This window comes from Triticum aestivum, chromosome 6B, assembly GCF_018294505.1.
Source record: "Triticum aestivum cultivar Chinese Spring chromosome 6B, IWGSC CS RefSeq v2.1, whole genome shotgun sequence".
Lineage (NCBI taxonomy): Eukaryota > Viridiplantae > Streptophyta > Magnoliopsida > Poales > Poaceae > Triticum > Triticum aestivum.
Window position 1 is genome coordinate 603055317 of NC_057810.1, and position 11280 is coordinate 603066596.

General features: G+C 48.2%; 1 protein-coding gene across 1 annotated transcript; it reads left to right on the forward strand.

The window, feature by feature from the left end:
- The first annotated feature begins 1313 nt into the window (after positions 1–1313).
- LOC123138250 (5-oxoprolinase) lies at positions 1314–5762 on the forward strand. The gene is made up of 2 exons (XM_044558182.1): positions 1314–1570; positions 1809–5762. Exon 2 carries the CDS (start codon positions 1853–1855, stop codon positions 5615–5617), a length of 3765 nt encoding a protein of 1254 aa, XP_044414117.1. The 5' UTR covers positions 1314–1570; positions 1809–1852; the 3' UTR covers positions 5618–5762.
- The last annotated feature ends 5518 nt before the right edge of the window (positions 5763–11280 follow it).

Here is an 11280-nt window from a genome sequence, read left to right on the forward strand (position 1 = left end):
TCGAATTATTTTGCGGCATGGCTTGATTTCTCTACCCCTCTAGACTAATGGAGAAGGATTGCAATCCTGCATTGCGTGAAATAATGCTCTAATTGATGTTTCTTCGGTGGTTACTAGACCTTATTTCACAGCGACGATTGGCTATTGCCTCCTTCAAAGCATGTTATGGCCAGAGAGTTTGCAGTGCCATTTCCCTTACAGTTGGTTAAGTGTATTTTTTCAAACTCCAGCAGGCACCGAACAATCGAATGAAAAATACCAGCAATATGATTTTTGATGTATTTTTAATTTTTACTGGTTTTTTTGTCTTGATGTCTTTACATAGTACCGCCGACTGTTTTATTTGACGGTGTTTTATTTTCTAAATGACTCCCTTGATATTTATCATAGAAAACATTATACAATACAAATGAACGAGACACAAACAACTTGTAAAACTAATAAAATTACACCGAATATCATATTATTCATCTTCTTCCTTCACTTGTTCATCGCCCGTCAAAACTTAAAAAATACACTAAACATTCAATGGAGGGACACATGCAAACTGCATTGTCATAAAGACTTTGAAGATCACGATAGCCACTCGCTGTAAATAATAAGATCTGGTAGCTGACGAAGGAATTTCGCTTAGGGCAGTATTCCACGCAGCACATACTCGCAATCCTTCACAAACAATCCAAAAGGTTGTATAAACCGGATATTGTCATGGAACATTTTTTTTGAAGAGGACGAAGTCCACCCGTATAACCAACCAACTGCTTCCCTTTGATAGGCACACCAACTGATAGGATTTGAAGAGAACTAACGGATCTGGCAACGCCTACCGTCACAGATTCTTCGTTGAGGTAGACAGAGGTGGAAAGGCCTTATTCCAATGCCACATTGCCGCCGCCACCTAGCCGATGCCGCTAGGAAAACACAATCTAAAGAAAAACATGACCTACTAGAAAAAACAATGAAGAGGACGGGTCTCCACTGCTCTAACCCTCGGCATGTCCGCCAGAAGGAAGAAAGGAGGGAGTCGTGAAAACGGTGTGAAAGAAAACCCTAGGCGACAGTTGCTCGCAAGAGTATTTTGATTTTGATTTTCGTCGACAATAATATTCAGTTTTAGGATGACTTCCGGTGCCTTTTCTCAATAATATTCAATTTTGATATGTCAAACTGCTGATTTTTTTTTCTTTCCTTGAAACCAAACTGAAGGAATTCACAATTAGCAACCGTACCCAAAACCCTTGTGTGCAAAAACGACCCCAGGAAACAGAAAAAAATCGCGGTGTCACCCCTCCTTATCCTCTTCGTTTCCTTTTTCGATTTTGCCTCTCCACTCCAGTGTCGACGGCCACGGCGGCAAGGCCACCACCGCCAAGTGGAAGACGGCTCGACGCCTACTTCCTCCGGCTCCCAGATTCTCACGGCACCATCTTCGCAACCCTCGCCGCCGGACGCTCCCCCGAGCCCCTACCGTCGGAGCACGCCACCTCGACCCCCCCCCCCCCCCCCCCTCTCTCTCTCTCTAGTAACTGGAGGGGAGATCCGTCTGGGACTGGGTTGATTCCTTCCGCCGGTAAAGTACTCTAGCTTGCTTGGATCGTTCCGAGAAGTTTTGTTCTTCTCTTCTCTGCTGTGAGCCTGTGAGCAATCTAATCTAATTCGTTATATCTGGGATGAGATACTTCAGTTGATCTTTTCACTCCGGTGGATCCAGTTTACCGCGGATTCATTTGCTCTTTGTTGGCAGAGTAATGGTAGCTCGTTGCAGGTTATAACCAGTTACTGACGACCATGCTGTTTGATGCTTGTAGAGGACTCAGATTCCTGGGGTGTTGTTATCTGAGGAGGGAGAAAGATGGGCAGCGTGGACAAGTTCAGGTTCTGCATTGATCGGGGCGGCACGTTCACCGACATCTACGCCGAGGTCCCCGGCAGGCCGGAAGGCTATGTCATGAAGCTCCTCTCCGTCGACCCGTCCAACTACGACGATGCTCCCATTGAGGGGATCAGGAGGATTCTAGAGGAGTTTTCCGGCGAGAGGATCCCCCGGTCGTCCAAGATCCCAACCGGCATGATTGACTGGATCCGGATGGGCACCACGGTGGCCACCAACGCGCTTCTTGAGAGGAAGGGTGAGAGGATCGCGCTATGTGTCACCCGGGGATTTAAGGACTTGCTTCAGATTGGTAACCAGGCCCGGCCGAACATATTTGATCTGAAGGTCTTGAAGCCTTCGAATCTGTACGAGGAGGTGGTCGAGGTCGATGAGCGGGTTGAACTTGTTCTTGATGGTGAGAGGGATGATTCAGCCATTGAAGGGATCTCAGGGGAATTGGTCAGGGTGGGGAAGCCAGTTGATGTGGAGTCATTGAAGCCTTTACTGAAAGGTTTGCTTGACAAGGGTATACGGTGTCTGGCGGTGGTGCTGATGCATTCATATACCTATCCCCATCATGAGCTCCTCATTGAGAAACTAGCCCTGGAAATGGGATTTAAGCATGTATCTTTGTCTTCGTCGTTGACACCGATGGTACGCGCAGTACCTCGGGGTCTCACAGCCAGTGTGGATGCTTATCTAACACCAGTCATCAAAGAGTACCTATCAGCATTCATGTCAAGATTTGAAGGGGGAGCTGAACAAGTCAATGTGCTGTTTATGCAGTCAGATGGTGGTCTTGCCCCGGAGAGCAGATTCTCTGGGCACAAAGCAGTATTGTCAGGCCCTGCAGGTGGTGTTGTTGGCTACTCACAGACCTTGTTTGGACTTGAGACATCAAAGCCGCTCATTGGGTTTGACATGGGAGGTACATCCACCGATGTGAGCCGCTATGATGGAAGCTATGAACAAGTTCTTGAGACCCAAATTGCTGGGGCAATCATTCAAGCTCCCCAGCTTGACATAAACACAGTGGCTGCTGGTGGCGGATCAAAGCTTAAGTTTCAGTTCGGAGCCTTCAAGGTTGGGCCAGAATCGGTTGGAGCACACCCTGGTCCAGTTTGCTACAGGAAAGGTGGTGAGCTGGCAATTACTGATGCCAACTTGATCTTGGGGACCGTTATTCCTGAGTACTTCCCATCCATATTTGGTCCTAATGAAAATTTGCCCCTTGATTATGAGGCTACAAAAAGGGCATTTGAGGAACTTGCTGTTGAGATCAACTCTTATCGGAAGAGTCAGGACCCATTAGTGAAGGGCATGACAATTGAGGAGATTGCTCTTGGGTTCGTCAATGTTGCAAACGAGGCAATGTGCCGACCGATACGCCAGTTGACAGAAATGAAGGGGCATGATACTAAGAACCATGCACTAGCGTGCTTTGGTGGTGCAGGTCCTCAGCATGCATGCGCTATAGCAAGGTCCCTAGGCATGTCTGAGTTACTTATTCATCGTTATTGTGGCATATTGAGTGCATACGGGATGGGCCTTGCTGATGTTATTGAAGATCTGCAAGAACCTTATTCTGCTGTTTATAACACAGATTCTGCCGCAGAGGCATCTCGTAGAGTAGCTCATTTGGTAAAGCAGGTGAAAGAAAAGCTAGTGGAGCAGGGATTTGGAGATGAGAGCATCAGGACAGATTCATACTTGAACTTGAGGTACGAGGGAACTGATACAGCAATCATGGTTAAACAGCCCGAGAAAGAATCTGGATGTGATTATGCTGATGAGTTTGTTAAAATGTTTCAACAAGAGTATGGCTTCAAATTGTTACACAGAAATATACTCATATGCGATGTAAGAGTCCAGGGTGTTGGTGCCACCAACATTTTGCAACCTCGTGAACTGACGCCAATATCAACTAAACCCTTGCAAGAAAGTTCATGCAAAATTTATTTTTCACATGGATGGCAAGAAACTCCACTATACAAGCTCGAGAATTTGGGTTATGGACATGTCTTGGAGGGCCCTGTGGTTATTATGAATGGGAATAGTACAGTGATAGTAGAAAAAGACTGCAAGGCTGTCATCACTAAGTATGGCAACATAAGAATTGAGATCGGTGCATCTCTGAGTACTGTAGAAATATCAGAAACAGTAGCTGATGTAGTTCAACTTTCTATCTTTAATCACCGATTCATGGGTATTGCCGAACAGATGGGTCGGACACTTCAAAGGACTTCCATTTCCACAAACATAAAGGAACGGCTGGACTTCTCTTGTGCTTTATTTGGTTCAGATGGTGGCCTTGTAGCAAATGCCCCTCATGTTCCTGTACACTTAGGAGCCATGTCTAGCACTGTATGCTGGCAACTTAGTTATTGGGGTGATAACCTGCATGAGGGCGATGTTCTTGTTACAAACCATCCATGTTCTGGGGGTAGCCATCTGCCAGACATCACAGTTGTCACACCAGTGTTTAATGATGGTAAGCTGATCTTTTTTGTTGCTAGTAGAGGTCACCATGCAGAGATTGGAGGTATCACGCCAGGAAGCATGCCTCCTTTCTCAAAATGCATCTCGGAGGAAGGTGCTGCCATCAAAGCGTTTAAACTTGTGGAAAGGGGTGTTTTTCAAGAGGAAGGAATAGTTCAGTTGCTGCAGTCACCCTGTTCTGATGAACTTACCAATGAAAAAATTCCAGGAACACGCAAGATTGCGGACAATCTTTCTGATCTCCGTGCTCAGGTGGCAGCAAACCAACGAGGAATAACACTTATCAAAGAACTGATAAATCAGTATGGCTTGATCACTGTGCAGTCTTACATGAATCACGTCCAAAAGAATGCTGAGGTAGCTGTGAGAGAGATGCTCAAGGTAGTCGCATCTAGAGTTGAAAAGGAGACAGGGTCTTGTGTGATTGAAGATGAAGACTACATGGATGATGGCTCTGTGCTCCATTTGAAGCTCACGCTTGATTCTCGTCGAGGTGAGGCTACCTTTGACTTTGAGGGCACCAGTCCTGAGGTGTACGGTAACTGGAATGCTCCTGAAGCAGTAACAGCAGCTGCTGTCATATACTCCCTGCGATGCTTGGTGGATGTAGATATACCCTTAAATCAAGGTTGCCTAGCTCCTGTGAAGATCATCATCCCCAAGGGCTCTTTCCTTTCACCAAGTGACAAGGCTGCAGTGGTTGGCGGCAATGTGTTAACCTCTCAGAGGGTGACAGACGTTGTCCTAATGGCGTTCGAAGCCTGTGCCTGCTCTCAGGGCTGCATGAACAATCTGACCTTTGGAGATGACACTTTTGGTTACTATGAGACTATCGGAGGTGGCTGTGGTGCCGGGCCGAGCTGGAATGGTACAAGTGGTGTTCAGTGTCACATGACAAACACAAGGATGACTGATCCAGAGATCTTTGAGCAGCGGTACCCAGTTCTTTTGCACAGATTTAGCATCAGAGAGAGCAGCGGAGGCTCTGGTTTCCACAGAGGTGGTGATGGCCTAGTAAGGGAGATTGAATTCCGCCGGCCTGTTGTCGTGAGCATTCTTTCTGAGAGGCGGGTTCATGCTCCCAGGGGACTGAAGGGAGGGGAAAATGGAGCCCGTGGCGCGAACTATCTAGTCAGGAAAGATGGTCGCAGAGTTTTCCTTGGAGGGAAGAATACTGTCACAGTTAATGCTGGTGAGATTCTTCAGATCCTCACTCCTGGTGGGGGCGGTTTCGGCTCTCCTTGATGGCGTCCTTGCGGACGCTCATCTCCCTTGTTTTCTATTTACATATAATAAAGCTTGCACATACATTATCTGGTACAGATCCCAGCTGTTATCGATGCTTCTGAGGCACTAGAGCTGAATAAATCATGATCATTGCTTGCTTTTATCCGAACTACTTTTGCTCGGCGTTCTAATTTGGCCTACTAATATGCTGAATCATATAGTTGTCCATGAACTGTGCTGCTTGTTTCCCTCCTGCATGGTTCAGTTTTGGTCTCCACTTCTCATGCTGTCATCTGAGAAGTATCATATCAGCTGCATCTATGCTCATGACAGTACAGACAAACAAAATCATTGCCCCTGATGCCTTGAAGCTTTACTATTTGCCACACATGCATTCTGTTAATTGTTTGCTATTTTTCAGTTCAGTGATCTTGGGGTGGTACCGACCAATATTATCCGTTTATCTATGAGGAACTATGGCACGATTTTTTGCTATACTAGCTTTTCTGTAGTACTAGGCACTCCATAGAGGTTCATAATGTTGGATGTCGGGCTCATATCGGTCTGCCTGGAAAGAGCGAATATGACCGAAGTGCGGATGGCCCCGTTTGCGGATGGCCTCGCGGAGAGATGTGCCAGATTTCATGGTGGGGCGACACGGGGGTGCTCGCGGGGAGCTTGGTAGGAGGGATGGGTGGTCTCTATGCAGTTGCGCCACCTGTCACCGGCACTTTTGCCGGTCCGGATGCGTCCGCTCCTCCTCCTCCCCCTTTTCTCGTGTTTGGCGGGGAGCTCGGTTGGAGGGATGGGTGGCCTCGATGCGGTTGCGTCACCCGTCGCCTCGATGCAGTTGCGCCACCTGTCATCGGCACTTCTGTCGGTCCGGATGCGTCCGCTCCTCCTCCTCCCCCTCTCCTCGTGTTTGGCGGGGAGCTCGGTTGGAGGGATGGGTGGTCTCGATGCAGTCGCGTAACCCGTCGCCGACACAGGGTGTGCCGGTCTGGATTCGTCCGCTCCCCTTTCTCCCTTGTTCCTCGACCGCGGGTGGGTTGGTGCAGATCTACCTGCGGAGCGTCTGCGGGTGGTTCTGTCAGTTGAGGCCTTTGTGTAGGTCTCGGAGTTGTCTGGTTGCAGGGCGGTCACTCTGGCGGCGGGAGGCGTGGCGTTTGTGGGCGGAGCGTGCGTCCCAGGTGCGGGCGGGCAACCATGGCCTCGCGGGTGGTGTGGTTGCGGGTGGTTGACGAAGTTAGGGTGCGATGGTGGGGTGTGAGCGTCGGGTACACCACTTGCTCAATCCTTTGACTGGCCGACGGTGGCGGCGGCCGTTGTCGCCGTATCCTTCCTGAAGGCTTCGTCGCGGCGCTCCCACTCATGTTGTCTTGCTCCGGGTGAAAACCTGATCTTCGTGGATTTGGCGGTGGCGGCTATCCTAGGTCGTACCCTTCTTGAAGGCACCGCTTTGGAGGCCTAGCTTCGTTGTTGTCTGATTCACCTCTCTAGTGTTGTTGGTGGGGTGGTATGTCGATGCCCGGCACCTCTCTATCTTGCCTTGGATGGGTACGTTGTGTGTGTTGTTCGGTCTCTCAGATGTATTCGATGATGTTTGCTTTATAATATAAAGCGGGGGAAATTCTTTTTGGGTAATATGACTGAAGTACCAGTCAGTAGTCGGTGTAGGTGGCAGTATCGGTTGATACAGGCGAGACCTAGAACCCATATGCGCTTTATCTGAAGCCTGCATTTTATTTTATTTTTTGCATTCGCTTCGTATAGTCTGAAGAAATAGAATGCTGCAAGTTGCCAGTTGTGCTGTTGCTACTGTGCATAGCGAAACATGCAGACTAAGGCCTTGTACTCCCTTCTTAAAGAAATAAAAAGATATTTAGATTACTAAAGTAATGATCTAAACGCTTTTATATTTCTTTACAGAAGAAATACAATGCAATGTGCTTAGGGGAGGTGCTTAAAGAAATAAATGGCTTTTCTTAAGCACCCGTGCTTATTTGTACATGATAAACGCTCTCCTGTAGAAATAGGCACCGATGTTTCAGAAAAATTCGATTTATTTTTCTAAGCACCTCCCTAAGCATCTTGCATTGTACAAGGCCTAAGAGCATCTGCAGCTGCATTGGACAAATCCGACCCCTCAAACGCCCCGGAAGCGCCCGGGCGCGTCCGCAAGCACTGGCCGGGCACACCTTATATTTCGTCTTTCACACTCACGCCCGTCATATCCGAAACCTCAAAACCATGCAATTTATGCAACACTACGTAAAACACATGATCATGCACAGTTTATCGGATTAACCGGACAAAAGAAACATGATTACATGATCATGCACAGTTCATCGGATTAACCGGACAAAAGAAACATGATTCATGGGAGTTCAACGACAGACAGTGCAAATCCATACTACAAACTTATGAAACATAGATAAAATATAAACAGAACAAGGAAGGGCGGAGGAAATCACCATTTCCTCGTCGTCCCCTTCCTCTTCCGGCCGCCGGCCCGGCTGTGCCCCTCCTCCGTATAGGTGTCGGCGTGCGGAGGCGCGTCGTGTCGGAGCTGGAGGTGGAGCCGTCCGTCATATCTGAGTCGGAGCTGCACCTCACGCCCGATAACCTGCGGAGCAGGCGATCCTGCTCCTTCGCATGGCGGGCCGCCTCCTTTGTTGCCTCCCACTCCGACAACTCAATAGCGAGTCGAAGTGCCTTGGCATTCTTGCGGCGGAGGCATCGCGCACCGGTCTTCGCCGTCGTGAGCGAGTGGCGGTGGACAGAAGCAAGGAGCACTACCTCAGGATTGACTGGCACGCTTGCGCGCGGACGGCGTGCGGACATCAACTCGGACGCCGCTGCCCTCTTCCTCGCTCGCTGCCGCTCGCGCCGGGCTGCTCGTGCCTCTGACTTGGGCGTCCGTGTGCGCGCCGGCCCCGCCGCGGGCACGAGGACCCAACGGTGGCCGGGCACCACCTCCAGAGTAGAGGGTGTTGGAGGTGGGCGGCATACCTGGAGGAGCGGAGCGGAGTGGCCGGAGCTGCGCGCTGGGCGGGAAGGGCCGACGATGTTGGCGGCGCTGCGTCACCGGGAGCCGGGCGCTGATGAAGTGGATCCGCTTTGGTCGACGACGGAATGCCTCAATGCGATGCCGAGAGCGACCTCCTTCACATCGTCGGGGTCTGCTTCGCGCAGGCTAGACCAGTCGTTGTCGGAACCGAAGTCCTCGCCGGAGGCAGCGCTGCTTCGGTCGCCGGCCATCGGATGCGTTTGGAGGGGATCAAAAGTGGAGTGGACGAGAGGGGAGTGAAGTGGAGTTCGGATTTACTATGGTCTAGGTTTTTCCGGATGGCGATATTTGTGTGGCAGGCGTGGGTCAAGCTGGGCCAAGTCGACATGGCGGGCGTGCCCAGACGCACCCAGGCCGCCCCATATCCGCCCCATATTTGGGCTGGATTTGAGAGGTGTCGGTCAGTCAGGGCGTTTGAGGACGGTTTAAGAGACCCGATTGTGTCGAAATTTCGTGACCGATCAGTGACCAGGCGGCTTGTCGGGCATTTGAAACGGGTTCGAGGGGTTCGGTTGTAGATGCTCTAACATATTTGTCATTTGTCATAGCAGTCCATGAATGACCAGGCGTAAATGAAGTTTAACTCTTTGTAAATGTTAGACTTTAATTAAGCACTTTAAAATAAATCCGAATCTCCCTTGTGTGACTGCCATACGGTTGCTCATAGGGTCGAAAGTCCTATTCTAACCCTGAGTTCAAATGCATCCGGATGAACAGTAAAAAGTAAAGAAATTCAAAAATTCCGAATCTTTTTTGTGGTAAACTTCGACAAATGTTTTGTATGCTTGTATAATTTCAGCACAAAATTTCATGAAAAATAAATAAAATAAAAACTCCAAAATATTTTCAAAACTAGAATTTTTGGAGCATCATTTTTTTGCCATGACTTGTACAAGTGTTATTTAGTACTGAAATTTTGCAAGTATACAAAATATTTGTTAAAGTTTACCAAAAAGAAATTCAGTTTTTTTTTAGTTTTTTACTATTTTTCTTTTTTTAACGTCCGCGTATTTTTGGAGTTTACCCTATTTAATATTTTTACTATTTTGAATCTTCGATGGATCCATACGTGATCCAGTATTTGTTCGTGCGTCTATAGGTTGGATCCTTTCAGTCTAAGTTTTTCCTTAACAACGGTGATTGATGTTTTGATGCGCTGGTCCTATAGAACCTCAACACGACGACTTCTCGAATGTCTACTACAACGGGGGATGACCGCGACGCAATTTCAACTCGCTTCAATGTTTGTAATCGTCACTAGGGGGTCTACGGATTTAGATATAATTTTTATTATTTCTAGTATTCATTGTACTTGATGATGAATAGATTAAAAGTTTAAAAACATATAAAAAGAAATAACAAAAAAAAAGTTGTACGGATCTCTACATCATCACGTTTGCGCGGATTTCTTTAAAGTTAGTCCAACCCTAAAACCTTAGCTACCGCCCACACTAATAAGTATTTGACGGTTAGGCCCAACTCCACTAAATCTAACCCTCCAACCTAAGTTACCTAACGCTCGAGGAAAATGCCACCCGTGTATAGTTGATGTTAAAACGACGGAAATACTAACGCCCACATAATCCACACGTATGGACGTTTGCATCTTGTTCACATGCGTGAATCCATGTCTGTTGATAGTTGCACGAATCTTAGCATGTTTGTGGTGGCACGTAGAACTGGGCTGGTGTGTGGGCATTCATCCGGTCGCCCACATCTCCGCTTAACCACACCGGAGGACCGGTGTGTGGGCGTTCGGGAGGACCGGTGTGTGGGTGTTTAGCAGTTCACCCATATGTCTGTTTTCACTCACGCACAAGGGCTGGTGTGTGAGCATTTGCCATCTCGTCCACACACACGTCTTCTCTCCCACACCCAAAGCTGTCAGTTGACATGTGTTTTGCAGTGTACATGGCAACTACCCTAGTGTGCTTGTAAGCATATGACAACTCCTTTTTTTTACCTGAACATGTCATTTGCCATGTGTTTTGCAGGGTATACGTCAACTGCCCTAGTGTGCTTATAAGCAGATGTCAACTCTCTCTTTACCCGAAACATGTTATTTTGCCGTGTCTCTTTGTAGTGCTACACGGCAACTGTCTAGTGTTAGTAGGTGGCAACTTTTAAGGTTTTCAAATCATGGCAACTGTAGTAAACCAGACCACATGGCAACTGCCTAGTGTTAGTAGGTGGCAACTCCTAAAGTTTTCAAATCATGGCAACTATAGTAAACCAGACCATACATGGCAACAACTGCAGTTGTCTAAAATGGCATCTGACACTTGACCTGAGATGGCAACTGCAGTTGAGCAACCATGGCAACTGTAGTTCAGCGACATGGCAAGTGCAGTTAAACGGACATTGAAGAGGGTTCGGACCATGACAACTGTGGGGACACGTGATGACTGTCACGCGGGACGTGCGGGGCCATGAGATAGGTGGCTGAGAGAGGTCGTGTGGGCATTATCCATTTTATCCACACGTAGGCGTGTGAGAGGGACCGCGAGAAAAAAAAATATGTGAACGCTAGTTGTTTTGCCCACACGTAGGCGTGTGAGCTGGTCCTCTTAAACATCACACAAAACGTGTGGCCAGATTTCTTAACACCCGC